The sequence below is a fragment of the Schistocerca americana genome, chromosome 1, assembly GCF_021461395.2.
Source record: "Schistocerca americana isolate TAMUIC-IGC-003095 chromosome 1, iqSchAmer2.1, whole genome shotgun sequence".
Lineage (NCBI taxonomy): Eukaryota > Metazoa > Arthropoda > Insecta > Orthoptera > Acrididae > Schistocerca > Schistocerca americana.
In genome coordinates this window covers 1,256,015,698-1,256,041,597 of record NC_060119.1, presented here as the reverse complement: position 1 = coordinate 1,256,041,597, position 25,900 = coordinate 1,256,015,698, and the positions used below count along the sequence as shown (strand labels likewise).

Below are 25,900 nucleotides of genomic sequence, written 5' to 3'. Positions count from 1 at the left end.
CTTCCTATCCAAAATTTGTGACAGCTGATTAATATTCACTGTACAGTTACTTGTGTAATGCTTTTCCGGATGTAGAAAAAAAGACCGGGCCTTGGAAGGTATTTTTCTGTCCACAGCATCCCACAAGTGCCACACGTGCGAGAAACTCACCTACTGTTAAATCGCGACCATAAAATGCATACGACTGCAGCCGGTAAATAACGAGCCCGCCCCGTGTCTCAGACGTCATCCTAACGACGCACTCTGTGACTAAAAAGTCCTGTGTGGAAACATAGCGCCATTGCGCACGCCAGGTTTCAACTTCATTGTTAGAAAGACGACCCAATCCTAAGTTCTAGAGCTGTTTGCCATATGGTATGCCAGTGATTACGATACTTACTTATTAATATTATAAGCATGGGCGTTCGCAGAAATTTTTCCTAGAGAGGGAAAGGTTCAAAACTTACAAGTTTTGTTGTAACTGATTTGGTGACTCTGGAAACTTGTCATGCCCCAAGAAATAAATTTCACAAGAAGTACACAAAACTTATTGTACCCCAAAATACTGATACTTGTCAGCTTAGTATTTTTAAGGTAGATTACTCATGCATCGAAACAGCAATCGTGTTTCAATAGCATATGTAAAGTATATCTTCTGATGTTATTAATATGAATATGGATGCCACATTTTTCACAAAATATTTAAGATTACATCCCCACACAATTAAATCCAGGGTATCTAAAGTGCTACTAAACGAGGTAAGAAGAAATGCACAAAAATAACCTCTGTAATTCCAGGCTGAAACTGAAAATTAAAAATCTGAAATAGGAAAAAAATAATTGAAATAATCATGACGGACAATAACAACAATATCCCATTAATACCCCTCGAAGTGAAGGAACAGAATAAATTTTTTAAAAGGTTCATTCAAATTTGATGACATCCATAACACTTTACCTATAAACTTGACAGCTGTTCTCATTAATGGGTTTATCGCATCATGATAGTTTCGATTAACATAACTGAAGTTGGACAAAACATATTGTAAAGACTAAATGTTTTTGGGTTGGTTCCATAAAGTGTAGTGCAGAACCAATAAATGACGAGATGACTGTGGAAAGTCTCCCGAAAGCAAGTGCAGGCTTTGTCTACAGAGGGAGCGACTGTTAAAACAATGTTTTTGAAAACTACAGTAGTAAATTTACTGTGCTTTAAACGTAAGTTTAAGTGCTGCACTATTCGTACAACCAGTGTAAATTTTAGTGCTTTCAGCCAACTTTAAATGCAATCTTTAGTGCTGTTAGCTAGCTGCAAACTGCATATTCTAATGATGCTCTTGTTCATTTGAAGAGCGAAACCGGCAAATAAAAATACTAAAAGCGACTTGTGACTGTTTTCAATAACTCAGACTAAAATTGTTTGGTAGAATCAACTTTTGGCATCCTAGGACTGCTCTGGTTTGTCACATTATTGAGTAGCCTACCAACAGTGATGTCGAATTCGTATGCCTGTAACTGCATGTTGCACTGCGTTGCCAGACTTTGATAAGGTGCCACTCCTGGAGAGCACGTTTGCCGCTCTTGAAATTTTCCCCCTCTATTTTCTATTTCAACTGCTGTATTCGTCATTAAGTATGGAGGTTCACACCTAGAATATAGCATGGCTATTTTCATCTTAGCGTACTACAAACCCTCCGTCGTGTAAAACTGAATGTAGGAGCCCTCGAGGGTTTTCTTTTTCCACAGACAAATGGTAAAGTACTACTGATATTCCGTCGTCCATCAAGGGAGGGAGGCATCCTTACGGGAGCTGGGGACTGAAGACTGGCACATATACTGCTCCCATATTTATGAATTGGCAGTCGCCGAGCGCCACGGTGTTGTATCGGACCTCTCTGCAGCTCGTTTAGGGCTCAACGTGGAAACGGGACAAAAGGATTGAAGATATTATGTGGACACTATTCTGCAAATGTACGTATCCATCTTGATTGCAAAACAGCACGTAAACCGAAGACGCTGAGTGACTCCTAAGAATCCCAAGGTATGCAGTGATTACTAAGACTGCAGTATTTCTTTTTGCGTTCAATGATGTTAACTCTGCAGTTTAGTGGAGTTGCAGCAATGATTTCTAAAAAAGAGAGAATTCTGTAACAAACAAAATATCTGTATCCAGATTCCAGAAGGGGGCTGAAACGCCCTGCTAAGCCCGCAGGACTGGACAAGTAGTAGTAATTGTGGGAGGGGGCCAGAATGAGCGGCTGTCAGTTCCACTCCAAACATAACACTTTATTTAGTTGTCCAAACATTACAGCGCAAATTCTAAGCTGGAATATCGACAGAAAACGTCTTTAATTCTAAAACGGCTGAAGGCCCATGAATTATATATATGATAGAAGGCCCTAGGCTTTAACCTTAAATAGTATTTAAGGCCAAGCGACGTCAGACTTGGCTGGTCAGATAGATTGAGTTTGTTTGTTTTTTTTTTTTTTTTTTTTTTTTTTTTTTTTTTTTTTTTTTTTTTTTTTTTCAAAAGGCAGAAGGCCCAAGCTTTATGACCAATAAGAAACCATACTCCAAAACGGCTGAAGGCCTTGGTTTAAAAAAGCTGCAGCCAATTTTCCAAGGCAGAAGGCACAAAGCATTCCCAAAGTGGGAGGCAATGCACTGTCCTTGGCTTAAGTAAGTAGTGAGGATGGGTGGGTATCGCAATTATGCATGGCTATATTGTTAAAGGCAGGCCTCACGCGCATAATTGTGGGCTCATGAATCTGTCGTCAATCTATTGTACAATTATGGAATACGTATTATTTTCATGTAGTATGACATTTTTGGGAACTAAAATCTCCTCTCCAAAAATCAACATGGATTCCGCAAACAGATATTGCAAGAATCAACTCACTTCTTTATAAAATGTTCTCGGACTTCTTGTAGCGTCATTTGTCGCCCGACAATATTTTAGGCAAGAGTGTCATCGCGAAAAAGTTCATTCTCATTTCAGGTCTCTGGTCTCTCTCTTCGTCCATGAGATCCAGAGCGCTAAAGCTGATTTCCTGTTCCTTCAGGAAGGCACTTCATACAGGTCCCCTTTCGTTTAGTAAACAAAACTTGAGCTCACCGAGAATGGGACCAGAACAAAACTCGGCGCTCTTACCGGATCGAGCCGGCCGGAGTGGCCGAGCGGATCTACGAGCTACAGTCTGGAACCGCGCGACCGCTACGGTGGCAGGTTCGAATCCTGCCTCGAGCACTGGGGTCTGTGATGTCCTTAGGTTAGTTATGTTTAAGTAGTTCTAAGTTCTAGGAGACTAATGACCTCAGAAGTTAAGTCCCATACTGCTCAGAGCCATTTCAACCATTTTTTTTCTTTTTACCGGATCGAAGTCAGGTGTAAAGGAAATTTTAAGGAGTACCTCAAGGAACTGTTATTGGACCTTTATTGTTTACAGTGTATTAAATGATCTAGTGGATAGCGACGGAAGATTCGTGAGGCTGTTCACATGTATTGCAGCGGACTATAAGAAGGTAGCAACGCCAGAAGGCAACCGAACTGCAGGAATACATGAAATCCACTACTCTGCAGTTACAATATTAGCGACACATTACTGGATTCATGAATATTGCCCATCCGTTTACGACCCTTACCGGGTTCGATTACTAAAAGAGACAGATAAGATCCAACGAAGAGCGGCCCGTTTCGCCGCAGGTAGGTGAAGACGTTAAGGAGGTGCTTAACAAACTCCAGCACAGGGTGGGACAACATACTACATGTTACCATATACGTCTCGTCAAAAGACCACAATCAGAAACTCCGAGAAATTAGAGGTAATGCGGACGTTTGCCGACAATAATTCTTCCCACATAACGTAAGGTACTTTGCAGAGCATATGTCTAGGTGTAGACGAATGTGCCATAAACTCGCAATATTCATATTTGTTTGTTTTCTAAACCTTGTTGACCTTGTAACTTCGAGCACTTTCAGTTCTGGATACAATGGGAATCATATTGCCACCCAGTTTCATTCCCACTGTATCCGTCATTCTACAGTTGCTGCCTGCTGCTATGTACAAGTCTTTCAGTTCATCTGAAGGAAAGACGAATTGCTTATCCGTTTAACCTACAGCTTTCCCTTCATGCTAGGATGCTAGCTAATACCGAAACCGCAAAATAATAGCCGGCCGTTGTGGCCGAGCGGTTCTAGGCCCTTCAATCTGGAAACGCGCGACCCCTACGGTCGCAGGTTCGAATCCTGCCTCGGGCATGGATGTGTGTGATGTCCTTAGGTTGGTTAGGTTTAAGTAGTTCTAAGTTCTATGGGACTGATGACCTCAGATGTTAAGTCCCATAGTGCTCAGAGCCAGTTTTTGGAAAAGAATAAACGGTAACTCTTCTGGTTCAAATGGCTTTGAGCACTATGGGACTGAACTTCTAAGGTCATCAGTCCCCTGGAACTTAGAACTACTTAAACCTAACTAACCTAAGGGCATTACACACATCCATGACCCAGGCAGGATTCGAACCTGCGACCGTAGCGGTCGTGCGGTTAAAGAGTGTAGCATCTAGAACCGTTCGGCCACCCCGGCCGGCAACCCTTCTGTCTTTAGGCTACAATGCAGTTCTTCGTGTTTCTGACACGTCACTAAAATTTTTTCTATTGTACTTGCCGGTAGGTTCATCAGCTGTGTAACGGTGAGCGCACCTCGACTCATTTTTTTTTCCACTTCCGTAGCCTGCTTCCGTCACTGTTGCATTACCATGCGCCCCTCCCCGTGCGCAGGTAACGTGGCGCCAGCGGCTGCCCCTGCGGCTGCCACCCCCAGCAACTCGTCCGGCCGGCCGGCGGCCGCGTCGCCGCGCTCTGCAGAGGCCGTCCTCGGCCTCCAGACGCTGCCTCCAGCTCCAGCGGACGGCCTGTCCGGAGAGGAGTGCGCGCGCCACGTGCGCCAGCGGCTGGCGGCGGCCGAGCTGCTGGACAGGGGGCGCCCGCTGGCCAGCGAGTTCGAGCTGGTGGCCTTCTCGCACTTCACGCTGAGCCGCGTCTACCCCGTCGAGCTGGCGCTCGGAAAGCGCGTCGTCGAGAAGCCCATCGGCTTCCGCCGCAGGGACCTGCTGGAGGCGCTCAACAAGGTAGGCAACCCGCATCTCTTCCCCCGCCCATCGGCTTCCGCCGCAGGGACCTGCTGGAGGCGCTCAACAAGGTAGGCAACCCGCATCTCATCCACCCGCCCATCGGCTTCCGCCGCAGGGACCTGCTCGAGGCGCTCAACAAGGTAGGCAACCCGCATCTCATCCACCCGATCCCTGCTGGTATCGACAAGGTAGGCAACCCGCTGCTCATTAACCGGATCCCTCCTAGGACCGACGCTGCACAGTCCACACACTAATGGCTAGGCGCAAATTGAGAAGCGTATAGCACGTGTGACGTGACACTAGACCACAGCGCGATACGCACGGGTCGCGCGGATGCAGCGCATATTGCGACGCGTACACCATATTTCACACGCGCCGACTGGCGACGCTCTGCGCTGACTGAACCGAAGCACGCGCAACCTCTTATCTTTCTCAAACGATTTTACAGAAACTATTCTCTGAAAATATATGATTTTTGCCTTACTTGTAGCGTTTATATGTCAGCTTCGTGACGAAGTGCCCATCACCTCGCTAATGACCATTCTTGTTGTGATGTACACATTTTAGTGAGACACTACGCAAAACTCAAAAAGTTTACAACGAAAATTAGGGGTCGCTATGATTTTGCGTTTGGGGCGTATTACACCATATGTTGCTTTGTATGAAATTCAGCTAACATGCTGAATTTTTGTTTAGACTTGGGAGGAGATCTCTATCTGCCTCCGATCTCGAGAAAATGGATCCCATGTAGCGCGCTCACTTCCGATCTCACGCCCGCGAGAATGAAATACTCGCAACATCTCTCGTATCTCCTAAACTGTTCGAGACATCGAAACGAAAGTTTGGCGAATGACAGCACACAAGGAGGAGAGTGTTTTGCCAATTATTAAACACACGGAACTTTCTTATCTATGGCGATATATCACTACTTATACTTCCCTTTTCATTTATTTCACTCCAGTGACTGTAATTTTTTAAGAGTTATCGACAGCTAGCGAAACAAGAGCTTCCTAGTATGAAAATAAACATGAAATTTCTTCAGTTATGTTGCTGCAAACCGATACTACGAGGTTTTTCGTAAGCTATTGAGCTCTGTGATTACCGTGCTACTTTTCCGCTCCCCGCCTCAAAGTTCCCACGGTGCTAGCGAGGCACGCGCAGCGCGCGGCGCGAGAAACTGTGCCTCAACCACAACGCCGCGCGACCTGGCGCAGGCCCGTGTCGCGTCCCAGTCGCGTCGCGTCGCAGTTTGCGCCGCGGTCCCATTTGACCCTGTGATGTTACAAAAACACGCGCTGCGCTGCGTCGCGCCACACGCGCTATACGCGTCTCAATTTGCGCCTAGCCTTATTCCTGAGCGCGTTCAACTTCGAGATGCGTAGGTCGGCTTTGAGCGGTGGCGCCACACCTGCTCATTTCTAGGAGCAACACTAACAAGTTTTTTTAACTTCTGTAACTTATTGTTGTTGTTGTTCTAGTGTTCAATTCAAAGACTGGTTTGATGGAGCGCTCTCCACGGAAGTCTGTTCTCTCCCAGCTGTGGTGCTGTGCTGGTTAAGTGTTTAAGAAGACCAAACAACTAAGGTCATTGGCCTCTTCCCCCCCCCCCCCCCCAGTACAGAAACAGTGTACCCAACCCGTCTGCGTGTAAATGTGAGAAACTGTTCTAAGTATTTGCGTAGCTTATATTTAAGATGAAAAATGGAAACCAACCCAGTATCCACCTCGTGGGCTGTGGAAAACCGCCTAAAAACAGCTTCTAGACTGGCAGACACAGCGGCTCATCGTCGTTAATCTGCCGGACGGGCTCACTTCCCGTCTCGGAAGCGGCCGCATTAATACTTGCGGCTACCCGGGCTGGACCTCTGCAAGCCTCTGCATCTCGGTATGAGTTCTGCCAGAACATTCATTTGAATATCCTTACGTTCTATTTTTCATAATTTTTTCCTTGTGATTACCAATCTGCATATTATATCCTCTCTACTTCATCCAACGTAGTTACTTTTCGTCCAAATAACAATGCTCACCTACTGCTTTTAGTGTCTCATTCCCCTGCTACCCCGCGCCGCGGTATTTGAATCCGCGCCAGACGTCATGGACGTCGAAGACCCATAGAGCTCTCTGCGCCATCGCGCCGTAAGCCGTGGCGGCGAGAGCCTCCCGGCCCACATGTGTGAGGGCGCCGCAGTCGAACACGAGGTCCCAGCGGCCTATAGCGGCGCCCCCGATCGTATATTTAAGCACCTGCCTCTCGCTCAGCCAGCGAGTCTAATCGTCGCGTGCGCCTTGACGTATCGCCGTTCTTTGTTTTCATTACTAGTGGACGCCTTGCATTCGTTTGGTTGTCTCTGTCACTCCGTTGCTTCTTGCGTGTTGTCGTCGTAAGGTCTCTGTCGATCGTCCGTCGTTGTTTCGTGTCCGACCTTTCCGTTCGTTTGTTTGTTCGCTGGCCGCTCTCCGTTGGGTCCCGCCGCACTTTCTCGGCCACCCCGCGATCGTTCAGTCGCGGTTACAACACTTTTCTGATCTGATTCCATCAGCATAGCCTAATTTAATTCTACTACATTCCATTACTTTAAGTTTGTTTATATTCGTCTTATAATTTCTTTTCAAGACACTGTCCGTTCCGTTCAATTGATCATTCAAGTCTCATGCCGTCTCCTACAGAAATACCACTTGATCGGCAAATCACATACTCTACATCTACATCCATACTCCGCAAGCTACCTGACGGTGCGTGGCGGAGGGTACTTTGAGTACCTCTATCGGTTCTCCCGTCTATTCCAGCCTCGTATTGTTCGTGGAAAGAAAGATTGTCGGTATGCCTCTGTGTGGGCTCTAATCTCTCTGATTTTATCCTCATGGTCTCTTCGCGAGATATACGTAGGAGGGAGCAATATACTGCTTGACTGCTCGGTGAAGGTATGTTCTCGAAACTTTAACAAAAGCCCGTACCGAGCTACTGAGCGTCTCTCTTGCAGAGTTTTCCACTGGAGTTTATCTATCATCTCCGTAACACTTTCGCGATTATTAAATTATCCTGTAACGAAGCGCGCTGCTCTTCGTTGGATTTCTCTATCTCTTCTACCAACCCTATCTGGTACGGATCCCACACCGGTGAGCAGTATTCAAGCAGTGGGCGAACAAGCGTACTGTAACCTACTTCCTTTGTTTTCGGATTGCATTTCCTTAGGATTCTTCCAATGAATCTCAGTCTGGCATCTGCTTTACTGACGATCAACTTTATATGATCATTCCATTTTAAATCACTCCTAATGCCTACTACGAGACAATTTATGGAATTAACTGCTTCCAGTTGCTGACCTACTATATTGTAGCTAAATAAAAATGGATCTTTCTTTCTATGTATTCGCAGCACATTACACTTGTCTACATTGAGATTCAATTGCCATTCCCTGCACCATGCGTTAATTCGTTGCAGATCCTCCTGCATTTCAGTACAATTTCCCATTGTTACAACCTCTCGATATACTACAGCATCATCCGCAAAAAGCCTCAGTCAACTTCCGATGTTACCCACAATGTCATTTATATATATATTGCGAATAGCAACGATCCTACGACACTCCCCTGCGGCACACCTGAAATCACTCTTACTTCGGAAGACGTCTCTCCATTGAGAATGACATGCTGCGTTCTGTTATCTAGGAACTCTTCAATCCAATCACACAGTTGGTCTCATAGTCCATATGCTCTTACTTTGTTCATTAAACGACTGTGGGAAACTATATCGTACGCCTTGCGGAAGTCAAGAACCACGGCATCTACCTGGGAACCCGTGTCTATGGCCCTCTGAGTCTCGTGGACGAATAGCGCGAGCTGGGTTTCACACGCTCGTCTTTTTCGAAATCCATACTGATTTCTACACAGTAGATTTCTAGTCGCCAGAAAAGTCATTATACGTGTTCCAAAATTCTACAACTGATCGACGTTAGGGATATAGGTCTATAGTTCTGCGACGTCCCGCTTGAAAACGGAGATGACCTGTTCCCTTTTCCAATCCTTTTGAACGCTCCGCTCTTCTAGAGACCTACGGTACACCGCAGCAAGAAGGGGGGCAAGTTTATGTCTTCTCCCTGAACTTGAATTCCCTCTCTAATTATCTGCTTGGCTTCGTTCACTCCTTGTTCACTGTACAGTCTTAGTACCAACAGGGACAGACTTCAATGCGGTTTCCACTCCCTTCTCAACTACTGCTTACCTTTGATGGTCTTCACCTCTTCTAACTGCCGTATGGTTGCTGCACAAATTGTAGATAACTTGTATTTTATCCCTGCTTCCTGGAGAATTTCGAAGAGTCTATTCGAGGCAGTTTTATCGAAACCATTCTCTAAATCTACAAATGCTATAAATGTTGAGTTCCCTTTCTTCATCTTACCTTGTAAGATAAGTTATTGGGTCGTTATTACTTCGCACATTCCTACATTTCTCTGGAACCCAAACTGTTCTTCCTTCGAGGGACGCTTTTACTACACGCTCTATTCTTCTGTAGATAATTCATAGAACTATTTTGCAAACAGATACAGGGTGTGATCAAAAAGTGACGGGATATTTTTAAGATCGCGGGCTTTATACATCCCATATTCAATTTTTTTGATCTTGTTGGTACGCATGTTCCTGATGTTTGCTTCCATTTTCAGCTGTCTCGAATATCTAGTTTAATGTCGATACTCGGAATAGTTATGCGTGTTTTCGAGTGCCCGGTTAATTTTTAGTTTCGAAAAACATGGATAAAAAAATAGAATTAACTGGAGCACCACATTCGGAATGTTGATTGTGGCTTTTGGCAAATCTATTACGAGTATGACAAGATTTTTCGAGAAATATGAACGTTCCAAAGACGGTTGTGTAGTTGTTGAGGACGAAGACCGCCCTGGATGTCCCAGCACATCAGTTACGAACAATGTGGAAGAAGTAAAGAAAATGCACTGCAGAATCGCCGAAACAACATGAGAGCGTTTGTTTATGATGTCAGCTTATCCTTTGTCTCACACTAAGCAATTTTTTCGGACGTTCTTGACATGAAACATGTAGAAGCAAAGTTTGTGGCGAAATTGTTGAATTTCGACCAAAAAGGACATGGCGTAGACGTCGCTCATGGATTGCTGAATGATGTCCACAACGATCCAAAACTTCTAAAGAAAGTTGTTACAGACGATTAAAAACACGGGTATACTTATACGACGTCAAAACTAAGACTCAATCGTCCCAATGGAAACTGCCTGAAGAGCCAAGACCGGAAAAGTTGGACACGTTCGAACACTTGTGAAGGTTCTTCTCACTGTTTTCTTCGATCACAATGGATAGTGCGGCATGGGTTCCTGCCTTATGGTGGAACGGTGAATAAGGAAGACTACCTGGAAGTTATGCGCCGTTTGCGTTAAGCAGTCCGAAGAAAACAGCCAGAATTGTGACAAAAACACTCGTGGAAATGGCATCACTATAATGCTCCCACTCACACATGAATGCATGTTCGTGATTTTTTGGCAAAAAACAAGACCGTTATGTTGCCTAAGCCATCGTAATCGCCGGACATGTTCCCCTGCGACTTCTTTCTTTTCCCAAAGTTGAAGAGAACAATGAAAGGACGTCGTTTTGTCGCCACTGATGAGATGAAAAGAGAATCCCTGAAGGAGCTAAACACTATAACGAAAAGTGAGTTGAGGAGTGTTTCCAAGATTGAAAAAAGCCCTGGCTCATGTGTATGGTATGAGGCGTAGCGCCTTCGTATCGCTCCTGTCACTTGTTAGGACGAGTCATCGACAGATGTCACCAGCTGACATGGACCTGAGTTGCAGAGCTGCACGTAGTTGTACTAGTAGGCGGCAGAGGTCAGCAGTTGACGGACAGTGCTAGCAGTCGTAGTCAAAACAATGTTGTAAAGTTATGTTTGACTAATATTTAATGTATTTGCATAATTATAATTGTTTTATATGTGTAGTAATTAGCAGTGTGAGTGTTGTATGAGTGAAGAAGAACAGAAGTAAATGAAAATTGTTTTGTTTATTCACGAAGTACCAGTTTAAATATGCAGGGGATTTACTATAATTAAATGTGCAGTCTGTTTATGATACTAATAAATCGTGAGTAGAACACAAATTAATCGGTAATTTCAGAAGGAGTAATTTTATATTTGATACTTTTCTAAATTTATTTATTTAGCAATTGCCATAGAAAGAAATGTTTTACTATGATTGGTCATTGAATTAAAGCGCGGGTTAGCGCGGGATAATACTGCAACCTGATTTGCTGTTTGTGATATCAGCCAATCAGAAAAATGCAGGCTCGCGCCAATCTATGCTGGGAACAAAGCCTTTGGTGTGATCCAAGTAAGTTGGGGCTGAGGGTTCGAACTAGTAACATCTCGTCGAAAGCAGCTCCGACGAAAGTACTATAAAATAGCGGAAAATTTCTAATTACGAGTTCGCGAAGTAGTACGAAGCGTATTTAAGTGAACAGCATAGTGGAAGCCGTGTGGAATTTCGGACGGAATATCAAAATTATTGCTTTTGACTGTTAGTTAAAACCGCGTGGCGTGTTGTGCGGTCTAAGACTGGAACAGGTATTACGTGTAGAGCAGAGTGCACAACATTTGAGCGAGCATTTTCATAACTAAACGATCCAGTGAACTCTATTAACTTCGGTAACGGGTGTAAATACCATAAACTGGCTACGTGTGTGATTGTGGTGTGCATGTGAACTTTACATTGTGTAGACACTTAGTACGGACTTGGCAGTTTTAACTGTGGTCTTTATCGTAAAAATACACCTGAAAATTTACATTGCCAAGTTAAAACTTTTATTTCAGTACTAGCCACATCCCGTTTACCGGACAATTCTATGTATGTTGCGACCTGCAATAGACAGTAGTGGTCTAGTATTTTCTACTACAGCTTTCAGCTAGACTAATGAACATTGCTGGACATTGGAAGGGCGGCAAATAGTAACGTGCCGCGCCGCAAGTATCTGAGGGGGATTAGTCTGAAGGGGACAAAGTTGGTGTTGATGAATAAATGAAGATTATACACACACCAAACAAAGTTTTGCATCACCTCGGTTCCGACAGTTTCGGGACCTACAGTCTTGGCTAACATTTGCATTTATGATCAAGCATGCGTTTCTCTCAATGTACCCATGTTTCTGTCCAGCACCAGTACGGCGATCAGCTCTATTTCCAAAGGAATATATTTTGAAAAGTATTCTGCCTCGTCAAACAGTATTTTCTATTCTGTTCAGCCACGTATTTTCCAGTCAAGTTTCATCTTCTTTAGTGGGTTGCCTTTATTTTTCTTAGTAGCACATATTGTTATCGTGTACCTGCCTGTGGGAAACAGCCCTACTGACGTTTTGGTATAGATTTCCATCTGCAGTTTTTGCAAATTCCCCCAATATCCTGAGTCTTTGAAATTGTACTCATACACACACTCCGTAACACACACTGCAACACTGTTGAAACATTCCAGTAGTATGAAATATATGATACTACGGGAAGTATCCTTCGACACGAATTTGACAGTGATTTTGCAGCGTGTGGAGTCGGCTATACTTATGAAATATAAAACTTGCAGTTCACATTTACAAATACCGCATTCAGGAAATTGCACAGAATTTTGTTTTTCCTCCCGTTCACCAAAAAGTGCTACCTTCTTCCTTTTTTTCCTTCTAACGCTCGCATTCTGGACCTCGACAGGCCTAGAGTGTTTCGACAGGTCTGGGCCTCTTCGGGCGCTGCTATCGAGTTTGGGGGGGGGGGGGGGGGAAGGGGGCGGCAGCCAGTCTGTGGCGGGCTTACTTGGCGGAAATTGCTTTCACCTGGCTGCCAGCAGATCGTGTGTGCGTTCGTACGAGGCCCCGGTATCGAGATTAAAAGCGCACCCTGCCGGATTCCCGTGTGGGGGTGGCTCGTTCCGCAGGCAGCTGTCAGCACGCAAGAGAGGTAACTGTAGCCCAGGCTCCGAGGTGAGGGTATAGCAAGTAACCAGCTCTCTCTGCCAGTGATTCTCTGAAGAATAAAAGGAAAAAATCAACTGCTATGTGATGCACTAGATGTGTCTGGAAAAACAGTTGAAAATAAAGTATCTTCAGTGACCTTCAAAGTAATAAGTCTACAACTTGCTCGAACCGTTTTGCAGTAGAGGACAGTAGCGGCAAGTGTTTGAGCAAGTGGTAAGTCGTAAATGTCTGACAATAACGTAATTTTTTATTTGACGCTACAATAGTGAAGCCATAATCACAGTACATAATTTTTTTTTCTTTAGCCCCTTTCTTCAAAAACATTATGTACTGTGGCTATAGCTTCACTATTGTAGTGTCAAATAAACATTAGAGCTATGTTATGGCCACACTCCTTACGATAATAATGTCGAAATATAGAATCTTACAGTAACATTAGACATTTGCAAATGTAACACCATCAAATTATTAGTCGATTAGTGGTTACATCATAAAGTTATTCTCGGGTGACATGTCTGTTTACGACTCCAATACTCGTCATTTGCGGTACGTTTTAGTTTTCTGCTTTACCATGAAGAAATCTGCAACTGAGACTCATAAAATGCTGGGTAAGGCCTGTGGTGATGAAAGTATTACTGAAAGAAAGTTCAGAAAATGGTTTCAGCGCTTCAAGAACGGTGATTCTGAAGTCGAAACCCGACGACATTGTGGTGGAAGAGAGTAGTTTCTTCGAAGCTACTGAAACCGACGGAAACAATCACCGGAGATCGTTATCGAAAACAATTAAAGCGTCTGAACCGAGCAAAAGATAAACGGCCAGAATACAGCAATAGACCTGAAAAGATGATCTTGCGGCTTGACAGAGCTCAACCCACGTCGCAAAACCCGTCAAAACGTACTTGGAAACGTTCAAATGGGAAGTCCTACCCCACCCGCTGTATTCTCCAGACAGTGCTCGCTCTGACTATCACCTTTCATCATCAACGGCACACGGTTTGGCTGAGCAGCACTTCCGGTCACAAGTGCAAAATTGGATCTATTTAGGGATCTCCTCAAAAGACTCCCAGTTCTCCAGCAAGAGGTTTCTAATGCTGCCCGAAATACGGGAGGCAGTAGTGGCCAACGATGGGCAGTACTTTGAATCGTAGGGTTTTGCATATTTTTTTGAAAATAAACCCTCGAACTTCGAGAGAAAACGGCGGAAGCAAAGTTGTAGAGCCAGATCACCATTAGCTACAGGACACTTCTGAAATCAGTTGTAAAAGCTGTTGGAAGCCGTCAGCAAACGCGTCTTGTGGAATCGTTCGAAGCAATGTGTTCATGCGTTGTTGCATATCCCTATCGTTACAGGAGATATGACCTTGTGCTACCAGCACCGTCCGAAGACGAAGCGACAGTCAGTGGCATGGTCTTCAACGTCTTCCTTGAATCCCAAAAAACGTCCGCTGTCAAATCGAAGATTAAGACGAAGTTGATCACCTTTTTCGATAGCAAGGACTTGTTCCATCATGGACTTCTGTCGAGGGACGCACGGGAAGCGGGCTTCCAACAACACATGACCACAGTGCTTTGAGCGTTACCACAAAAATCGTTTTCTGACAGTTTCTCCCAGAGATTCACAACCGATGTCAGAAGTTAGTTAGTCCAGTAACGGGGTAGATGTAGCTTGTAAGAAAACGAGGTAGAAGATTTTACTTTTCTATCTTGTACATATAGTTGAGAGTATGTTGAATCCAAGTTTTCGACCTCTAAAACTTTAGGACAACTTTTTGTGGCCAAAAAACGAAGAAGTTTTGGCACTTTTTCAGGTCTTCGCCTGTTACTCGGAAAGTAAGCATGCTACTGAAAATTTTACTATTACCAAAATGAAAGAGCATTAAATTTTGCGTCGAATTATCTACTTAAAGACTGTGGCCGCCAGGTCACAATCAGTTGTCAAAAGTTCGTTCATTTTTACCAGCTTGGCTAAAAAGTTATCTCCAACGCCTATAATTCAAAAGTAGATACTCCAAATGATGAATGTCCTGTCATCAAAGTTGTAGAACATGAAATTTCATCTAGTTTCTCAGTTTTAGCTACTATTAAGAGTTCATACACTTAACTTACAAAGTAATTCCATTATTCAATAAAGTGAAATTTCCAGTGAGGAGACGGCTTTCTAATGAGTACATACGTGTATATATGTATATATTTTTATTTTTCTTCACTCATGTGTATTTTTATTCATTTCTATCAATGGCTCAATTGGTAAGAGTGGGTTGCTAAACTAGAAACCATGTACGTAGTAATGACCAATATGTATTTACGTGTGAGTAATATAAAATTTATTACAAATGAAAAAATAAAAGGTCATGAAAATATTTAAAAAACACAATTTAAATACCAGAGATTCACATTTTATCAAATTTCTATTTCTACGAGGTCGGTTGGGAGACTGCAGCAGGTCCCGGCACAGCATTCGATCTTCAGAATCCATTGCGGCATCGTCATGAACTTCCTCGTAGTGGGACATGTCTTCGATCTCCGTCATCCACGTCGATCTGGTTTTCCGGGGCGCTCTCACAAGATAAGCCACAACAGTGTTTGCAAGTAGAGGAGTAGTTCAGTTCAGCTTTGCGACAGGAATCCATCTTCAGAAACGTGTGTGGTGCCGCATCTTTCATCACCACCACGGGAATCAAGCCTGATAAGCCCCAGACCACTGGTAGGCATCACTATTCTTCCCCAGCCAAGACTGCACCTGATGGAAGGATCGCAACGATTGAGACCATGCTGCGTCCGATGTTGGATGTAGCCTTTCACTCTGAAAGATTTTCCCGCGACAGACTTTACAATAAGCTCGTACTAAGTTTCACAGTTGGCATTCCCATACAGTGGTAACACCAGCTGTTTTCCTGCATATGCGATTACGTCTTGACACACTGAGGGTTTAATAAGTTCAGCAGCTTGAACTTTGAAATGTGACTGGTTGCTCCATAAGGTTTAGTAATTTCCCTTTTCCTTGCCCCCCAAAAAAAAGAGAACGTGGCATCACATCCCATCAAGGCATGGCGGAAAACGACAAATGCAGGATCGAAAGTGAAAGGATTACCGGAGTATCACACTCCAGCCGATTTCCCTCTTCCCTGTTTATGGAAGCACAAGTTGTATGTAGTTGTTTCCTCGGCCCGTTAGGAAAACAACGCGTCAATGTCCTCGCTCACGACTTCCCCACTGTCAGACTCAGCAACTTAGGGAATAGCTGTTTCCACAATTAATGAAACCGCACCTTCTTCTGCCTGTAGCACTTGAATACCTCCATTCTCAGATTTCCGCATGTGCAACAAAATCGTGCGGTTCCTGTTGCTCTCGTTTGAGATAAACTTCCCCTGTGCGACTGCACCATTTTTGTCTTCATTGAAAATGATATCTCATGAGGAACCTTGTGTCTGTAAACGACGAAATCTTTCAAAACTCTTTGTTCCCCTTTGCGCAGTATCACTTGTGTAGCCTTCAAATATAATTGTGATTTCTGATTCGTGGTACTTTCTCAAATAGGTTTCACGTTTCATACGGATGGTTCCAACTTTCCTTTGTTGTGCCAGACACCCTTATGGAGCAGGCGACCACCATCCACCATACAGCTTTTTATTTTGGGTGATTCTGTTGGAGAAGTGTGAATGCATTACAGACAGACAATTTTGTACCCTTATTGACACCGTCTTCCGTGAACATGGGGTATGGGGGAAAGTTCAAATGAGAAACAGAACATCAAGTCTTTATCAGATAGCTTGATAACGCACAGTCTGTGAAGAAATGTTGACGAGTTTATGGTAGAAATCCTCTTCATCCGTATCTTGAGAGCCATAGCGCAGGATGCAAGTTCTGTAACCTTGAGGTTGCGTTGAAATCAGACGGTTTTTAAGTTCTCTTCTTTAATTCTGCTGATCCGTTTAATTCCTTCTACTAATGCTTCATGACAATTCAGCCATTCATCACCAATTACGCCACTGCTTATTGACATAAGCACATTACATTTTGGAAAATGAAGATGTTTTAACTGCCAATCATTCACTTTCCCACTGTGTGGTGAATTTCGATCTCGGAGTGAATCTCTTAGATCCACATGCTGCTCTCTTGTTCCTGATGGTATACCATAGAATTCTTCAACGTTTTGATAAATATCCTGCAAGGATGCCATCCCTGATGTCCACTTTGAAAGCACAGAATCTGAAAACCCACGTCCGTGAGTTAAACCACTTTTTGTTATCATTGTCTTCATTCAAGTTTGCTCTGCAATCATCGGACCATACGCCACATCTCTTCACCTAATGGTGAAGCAGCCTTTAGTTGTAAATTTGTAGACATGAGCAGCATCCTTTTGGTCTTCCAATATGAGCATGTAAGTAAAGATGCAGAGCCTTTTGTTTATTTATATTCTCAAAGACGATCCAAACAGTTTTGAGTTACGGTACTACTTCTAACAAGCTCTATTCACTTCAACTTCAGCCATCTTCCAATCTTCGCAAGCTTCGATCATACAAGAAAGGATTTGATTTTAATAAACATTGCTTTTATTGTGAGGGGGACATTGAAACTAATTGGGGAAAACATTGCAGACTTCCCTGTTGTTGAGGTGTTCAGTCCAGAGACTGGTTTGATGCACCTCTCCATGCTACTCTATCCAGTGTAAGCTTCTTCGTCTCCAAATAACTACTGCACCCTACATCCTTCTGAACCTGCTTAGTGTATTCATGCCAGGCGCACTTAACCCTTAGAAAACGGATGCTATTGCTCCATTTGAGACCCAAAAACGCTTAATAGTGCCTAAAACTGGAAAACTAGACGCTTCTGTAACACGAAATTTCATGTTCTACAGCTTTGATAACTTGACATTTTTAATTTGCAGTAGCCGTTTTGTGCTATAGGTGTTGGAGTCGATTTTTTAGCCTAGTTGGTAAAAAAAATGACGGAAATTTGACAACTGACTGCGGCCAAACAGCTACATCAATTTTCGCATTTAAGGAGTCACTCGACGCAAAATTTAATGAGCTTTCATTTTGTTACGGTAACATTTTAGTAGAATGCATAATTTTCAAGTAAAAGACGGAAATATGAAAAAGAGCGCCAAAATTTGGTCGTGTCTTTTGCCACAAAACGTTGTCCAGAGGGTGCTGAACGTCGAAAACTTGGATTCTACATAATCTCAACTATACACACAAGATGGAAAAAAAATAAAATCTTCTACCATATGTTTTGAAAACAAAGGGCCTTTTTTGTGACGCCGTTACTGGTCTGAACTTGTAAATGGTTATTATCAACTCCATGAAACATTTTTTTTAAAAAACGGTATAGGTAAATGGCTGAAAAGAACGTAACGAATGATACAGCACGTGAAAACACACTCTCAAAACGTTTTTTTGAACGTGGTTCCGACAACTGAGTTCGGGAAGTCGCCGACTGGGGCGCTACCAACAGTATTTCCTAAAAATGGCAGCGAATCATGCAGATAAAGCATTTTGTGTGGTAGAATTTGCCTGTTGGCAATCGGTAATGATTGCATGAGAAACCTCGAACGGCAAGTTTCATAGTACACCGCAAATTTACAGTAGCATAGCACCGAGCGAGGCGGCGCAATAGTAAGCTCGCTGGACTCGCATTCGAGAGGACGACAGTTCAAACTCGCGTCCGACAGTCCTGATATAGGTTTTCAGTGATTTCCCTAAATTGCTTCAAGCAAATGGCGAGATGGTTCCTCTCAAAGGACGCGGCCGACTTCGTTCCCCATCCTTCCCCATTTCGATGGGATCGATTACCTTGCTGTTTAGTTCCTTCCTCCAAATCAACCAACCAACCAATAGCAGAGTGAAGCAAATGTAACTCCAGCCTGGGTTCAGGAGCGTGGGACAGCGGCTGGCCGATGAAATGTAAGAATAATGTACCAACAGCCGTTGTTTTGATATTGTTTTATGAGGCAACTTTCCGACTTTCCAATCACGTCTTCTTCAGGCCTATACAATGAAGCCACAAGACATCGTCACATGTAACATTATATTCTTGTTGTTGTGGTCTTCAGCCCTGAGACTGGTTTAATGCAGCTCTCCATGCTACTCTATCCTGTGCAAGCTTCTTCATCTCCCAGTACCTACTGCAACCTACATCCTTCTGAATCTGCTTAGTGTATTCACCTCTTGGTCTCCCTCTACGATTTTTACCCTCCACGCTACCCTCCAATGCTCAATTAGTGATCCCTTGATGCCTCAACACATGTCCTACCACCCGATCCCTTCTTCTAGTCAAGTTGTGCCACAAACTTCTCTTCTCCCCAATCCTATTCAATGCCTCCTCATTACTTACGTGATCTACCCATCTTATCTTCAGCATTCTTCTGCAGCACCACATTTCGAAAGCTTCTATTCTCTTCTTGTCCAAACTAGTTATCGTCCATGTTTCACTTCCATACATGGCTACACTCCATACAAATACTTTCAGAAACTACTTCCTGACACTTAAAGCTATACTCGATGTTAACAAATTTCTCTTCTTCAGAAACGATTTCCTTGCCATTGCCAGTCTACATTTTATATCCTCTCTACTTCGAACATCATCAGTTATTTTACTCCCTAAATAGCAAAACTCCTTTACTACTTTAAGTGTCTCATTTCCTAATCTAATTCCCTCACCATCACCCGATTTAATTTGACTACATTCCATTATCCTTGTTTTGCTTTTGTTGATGTTCATCTTCTATCCTCCTTTCAAGACACTGTTCATTCTGTTCAACTGCTCTTCCAAGTCCTTTGCTGTCTCTGACAGAATTACAATGTCATCGGCGAACATCAAAGTTTTTACTTCTTCTCCATGAATTTTAATACCTACTACGAATTTTTCTTTTCTTTCCTTTACTGCTTGCTCAATATACGGATTGAACAACATCGGGGAGAGGCTACAACCCTGTCTCACTCCTTTCCGAACCACTGCTTCCCTTTCATGCCCCTCGACTCTTATAACTGCCATCTGGTTTCTGTACAAATTGTAAATAGCCTTTCGCTCTCTGTATTTTACCCCTGCCACCTTCAGAATTTGAAAGAGAGTATTCCAGTTAACATTGTCAAAAGCTTTCTCTAAGTCTACAAATGCTAGAAACGTAGGTTTGCCTTTTCTTAATCTTTCTTCTAAGATAAGTCGTAAGGTTAGTATTGCCTCACGTGTTCCAACATTTCTACGGAATCCAAACTGATCTTCCCCGAGGTCCGCTTCTACCAGTTTTTCCATTCGTCAGTAAAGAATTCGCGTTAGTATTTTGCAACTGTGACTTATTAAACTGTTAGTTCGGTAATTTTCACATCTGTCAACACCTGCTTTCTTTGGGGTTGGAATTATTATATTCTTCTTGAAGTCTGAGGGTATTTCGCCTGTCTCATACATCTTGCTCACCAGATGGTAGAGTTTTGTCATGACTGGCTCTCCCAAGGCCATCAGTAGTTCTAATGGAATGTTGTCTACTCCCGGGGCCTTGTCAAACTCTTCACGCAGTATCTTATCTCCCATTTCGTCTTCATCTACATCCTCTTCCATTTCCATAATATTGTGCTCAAGTACATCGCCCTTGTATTAACCCTCTATATACTCCTTCCACCTTTCTGCCTTCCCTTCTTTGCTTAGAACTGGGTTGCCATCTGAGCTCTTGATATCCATACAAGTGGTTCTCTTCTCTCCAAAGGCCTCTTTAATTTTCCTGTAGGCATTATCTATCTTACCTCTAGTGAGACAAAGCCTCTACATCCTTACATTTGTCCTCCAGCCATCCCTGCTTAGCCATTTTGCACTTCCTGTCGATCTCATTTTTGAGACGTTTGTATTCCTTTTTGCCTGCTTCATTTACTGCATTTTTATATTTTCTCCTTTCATCAATTAAATTCAATATTTCTTATGTTACCCAAGGATTTCTATCACCCCTAGTCTTTTTACCTACTTGATCGTCTGCTGCCTTCACTACTTCATCCCTCAGAGCTACCCATTCTTCTTCTACTGTAATTCTTTCCCCCATTCCTGTCAATTGTTCTCTTATCCTTTCCCTGAAACTCTCTACAACCTCTGGTTCTTTCAGTTTATCAAAGTCCCATCTCCTTAAATTCCCACCTGTTTGCAGTTTCTTCAGTTTCAATCTGCAGTTCATAACCAGTAGATTATGGTCAGAATCCACATCTGCCCCTGGAAATGTCTTACAATTTAAAACCTGGTTCCTAAATCTCTGTCTTACCATTATATAATCTATCTGATACCTTTTAGTATCTCCAGGATTCTTCCAGGTATACAACGTTCTTTTATGATTCTTGAACCAAGTGTTAGCTATGATTTAGTTATGCTGTGTGCAAAATTCTACAAGGCGGCTTCCTCTTTCATTTCTTCCCCCCAATCCATATTCACCTACTATGTTTCCTTCTCTCCCTTTTCCTACTGACGAATTCCAGTCACCCATGACTATTAAATTTTCGTCTCCCGTCACTACCTGAATAATTTCTTTTATCTCGTCATACATTTCATCAATTTCTTCATCATCTGCAGAGCTAGTTGGCATATAAACTTGTACTACTGTAGTAGGCATGGGCTTTGTGTCTATCTTAGCCACAATAATGTGTTCACTATGCTGTTTGTAGTAGCTTACCCGCACTCCTATTTTTTTATTCATTATTAAACCAACTCCTGCATTACCCCTATCTGATTTTGTATTTATAACCCTGTAATCACCTAACCAAAAGTCTTGTTCCTCCTGCCACCGAACTTCACTAATTCCCACTATATCTAACTTTAACCTATCCATTTCCCTTTGTAAATTTTCTAACCTACCTGCCCGATTAAGGGATCTGACATTCCACGCTCCGATCCGTAGAACGCCAGTTTTCTTTCTCCTGATAACGACGTCCTCTTGAGTAGTCCCCGCCCGGAGATCCGAATGGGGGACTATTTTACCTCCGGAATATTTTACCCAAGAGGACGCCATCATCATGTAATCATACAGTAAAGCTGCATGCCCTCGGGAAAAATTACGGCTGTAGTTTCCCCTTGCTTTCAGCCGTTCGCAGTACCAGCACAGCAAGGCCGTTTTGGTTAGTGTTACAGGGCCAGATCAGTCAATCATCCAGACTGTTGCCCCTGCAACTACTGAAGAGGCTGCTGCCCCTCTTCATGAACCACACGTTTGTCTGGCCTCTCAATAGATACCCCTCCGTTGTGGTTGCACCTACGGTACGGCTATCTGTATCGCTGAGGCACTCAATCCTCCCCACCAACGGCAAGGTCCATGGTTGTTTGGGGGGGGGGGGGGTAATATTATAGGCGAAACAAATGATACATATTAATGTATGTAAGTGAAAAAGACTGGTAGTCAAGTAAAATATTCAGACTATAATGAAAGATAATATGAACCTACAACAATGTGTATTCTTAAAACAAACACCTCTGTCACGTGAATGTTTTATTTTTATTTGTGTTAGGTGACTGGTGTGTTTGTTTTGGTATGGTTCATTATAACCTGAATATTTTACTTCACTACTGTTTTATTTTACTTATATACATTAAAATGTATTATTTGTTTCATTTATGTAGTACTATGTGTAACATGCTTTTGTGTGTTTATCTGACGTCTGGTAGCTCTCGCGTCCGTCGGCCGTCGTAATTTAATATATTATTATTATTGTTATTATTATTTTTTATTGTTGCCGACTTACGTGGTGGGCCTTAATAAAAATGATATTTAAGTTGAACAATGTAATAAACTTTTCATATTACTTTCCTCGGCTAGTCAGTTAACTTTAAAGCAAGAAATCTTTAGTTATTAATTAAAATTGCGGCCCACACACGCGCGAGAGTATTTTTCTTACCTCCGTTAACCATTGTATTGTAGTCAGAGTCCTGGCTCTGGGTCTCGGCTATGCTACTGAAAATAAGAATCTTAAAGCTAAGTATTTCTGCAACTTCGTGCGGCTGTGGAGAAAAATTAATATTATGCTAATAGCGGGCGAGTTTTCCGCTTTCGCTAATTTTTCGTAAGTTAGTATCGCCACGCAATGGCGTCGTTGGCTGCATCGGCCGCTGCGATTGTTGAGCTGTAAATTACTTGAATGCAGGTTAATTCAAGGAAGGCGGACATGAAATCGGGATCACCTCTTACAAATTAAAAGTGCACAATAATATTAAATAGTTATATTATATGTTTAACTCATACAAATATGCTCACATTTGTCAGCACACGCAAGAGGTCCCTCTAGACACATTCAAGACAAGCGAAGAAGTGAAGTCGACTAAAAAATTAACAAAAGAGCGTATCTTGTCGTCTCTTTAGATCATTCTGTCATAAATTATTTCTTTGCAATCTAAACCTACACAGAGAAATTATTATTTTACGGCTACATGATAAAAAAAATCTCTTACAAATTATGAATGTCTTCTTTATAAATAATTTAAAGTCTTTTCGTAATATGGCACTGGGGACGCTATATTGCCCCCCGAAATGTTTGTCATAAAAAATGTTCGTGTTTTTTGACATAAATATTTCCACTTTCATGTCCACAGTGTCCACACGCAGATTTTTCTTTCACAGTTTACATATGTCACATCGTATGTTGTAATTACTGAGGTGCGTTGCACACAAAGTGTAATACAGATGAGGTTCAAGGTATACAACCACGAGTTAGTCCGGAATATTTGAAGTCCCAGGGGTGTCAACTGTTCGCTCCCCATTTGGCGCGGCCGTAGGGAAACCTGGGGAAATCCTCGGCGGAGCGACAGACTAACTGCTTTGGTCACTTTCACTTAATTGTTTCTGGAATGTCATTGGAGTACAGGATGTGCATACAAATATTTTTGTTGCACTATGCAAAAAATGAGGTCATTAAAACAATTGATTGCGGTGTCGTTGATGATCTACGCCGCGACGTTTGGCTCGCGACGGCGTCGGTTGGTGTGTTCGGTGCTCGGCGTTCGCGGCGGCTGCGGAGAGGTCAACGCCCGCTCGACGCCAGCGTGTGTCTCGCCGTCGCGGAACGTCAGAATCAGCTGATCGGCTGCACCGTTGGCGATGCGCTTCTGTCTCGGCCGGGCGCGGCGGAGTGGGATGATATCCGCCCCCCGCTCTTGTTGGCAGGAGTCAGCCCTGCTACGCATCTCCGACGTAGTACATGAAACATACACACAACCAACGTAATATTTGTTTCCCGCCGCAGGTGGTTACGCTAGTGGGAAAGAAGAATTTATTAGTGCGGCAGAAGTTGTTAAGTTTTCGCCAGTTTCCGAGTGTCAAGCTAGCATTGTCTTGCAGAATACATGACATGGACCTTCTCCCGTGAATGAAGTTTTGATGCGCCACTGTTTCCATTACAAGTCAGTTTTTGTCTTGATAAAATTATTTATGTTTTCGCCGCACTCGCCGGCACTGGTGAGTGTCCCAATACGAGCTTAGCACACACATTCGCCGTTTCTGCGGTCGCTGTTTTGCAACAGTCCACGCATCGCATTCCAATCTCGCATTATTGTGCTCACTGAAACTACAGTCTGTCCCAAAAATATTGACTGTGGGTTCACTTCACGTTGACAGTTCACATTTATAAGCAAATTCACAGTTTTTCGTGCGTAATATTGGCGTTTGGCGTCCTCACCGCTGTTGAACGTTCAATACTAGCACTTCACTGTCCATATCACAGTTTCACCTTCACAGTATTTCACACTGTTTAAAGTAACTGTTTCGATTAGTTCACAAGCACTAATGTATTTCATTCAGTCTGAACTGGATTTTGGCTAGTGCTGGATTTTACCAGTCTCTCGCACTAATTATCTCTCTTTATTTTCCACTTAGAGTCGTACTTGCCTTCAGATTTTTTGACTATACAATTGTATTTCCGTCTCATCTGAGGTAAGTCCCCATGTCATGTCTGCCCACTCATTGCGTACTTGCTCTCCAGAGCCAGGCTCGACTTTACAAAACTTTGCCTCTCGCATTATTGTACACATTTTATAATCTAGGCCTAGCGTGCAAGTTCCTAGATTAGTGTTAGATTTGTGACTTTTGTTTACACTACAAATTCGTGCAAATCTCTGCCTTAGCAGATGGCAATATATTTTAACAGTGCTTAGCGGTAGTCGCGTTTATTGATTTGCTTTGTACCTTGTCCACAACACATGAGGTACCTTGGGTGATGTACACCCTGCACTCATGTTGTTTAGTAAATTATGATTGAGCATATTTCAAGATCGGTATAGACATAAATACATGGAACAACATATACATTATAATATTAAATTTTCATAAGTTTCATTACTACTACAGTTCAAAAATATTCATGACACACTAATGAAAAATTCTTTCATCATTACATGCTGGTGAATTTTTTTTTAAATATTTTTTAAAGCATTTTTCAACATGAAATTTTTAACATATTCTTAAACCTACGTTCATTTTTTTTTCTTCAAAATGCAATTGTTTAAAAATACTATTATTCCTTAATATCTACAAAATTGAATCGCACTAATCTTGTGTGCCTCATTGTCTTTAAATGTTACACTAAAATCTTAACATTTACACAAAAAAAATACACTATAAACTTAACCTACTACACACAAATGTAAACGTTGCTCTACTGAGCGAACTTCTTTAAGTCTTTGTAAGTATTTTTCTTGTTTACTTCGTAATTGCCTCCTTATTCGACCACAGGATGATGTAGTTTGCGTGACAGAAAGTATCGTGAGGTACCACTTCGATGTTATAGGTGTAGCCCTCGATAACACCGTGTTTTTCCGAAAACACATTCTCATAATCTGTAAGTAGCTGAGTCAATTCGTTTTG

The 25,900-nt window shown here is 42.8% G+C and overlaps 1 protein-coding gene across 1 annotated transcript in view; it reads left to right on the top strand.

The window, feature by feature from the left end:
* Positions 1-25,900, top strand: part of LOC124598775 (chondroitin sulfate N-acetylgalactosaminyltransferase 2-like) — a 248,441-nt gene that overhangs the window by 80,037 nt on the left and 142,504 nt on the right. Inside the window, exon 3 of the mRNA XM_047136025.1 lies at positions 4,754-5,103. Coding sequence (XP_046991981.1) covers positions 4,754-5,103 — 350 coding nt within the window. The remainder of the gene's footprint in view (positions 1-4,753; positions 5,104-25,900) is intronic.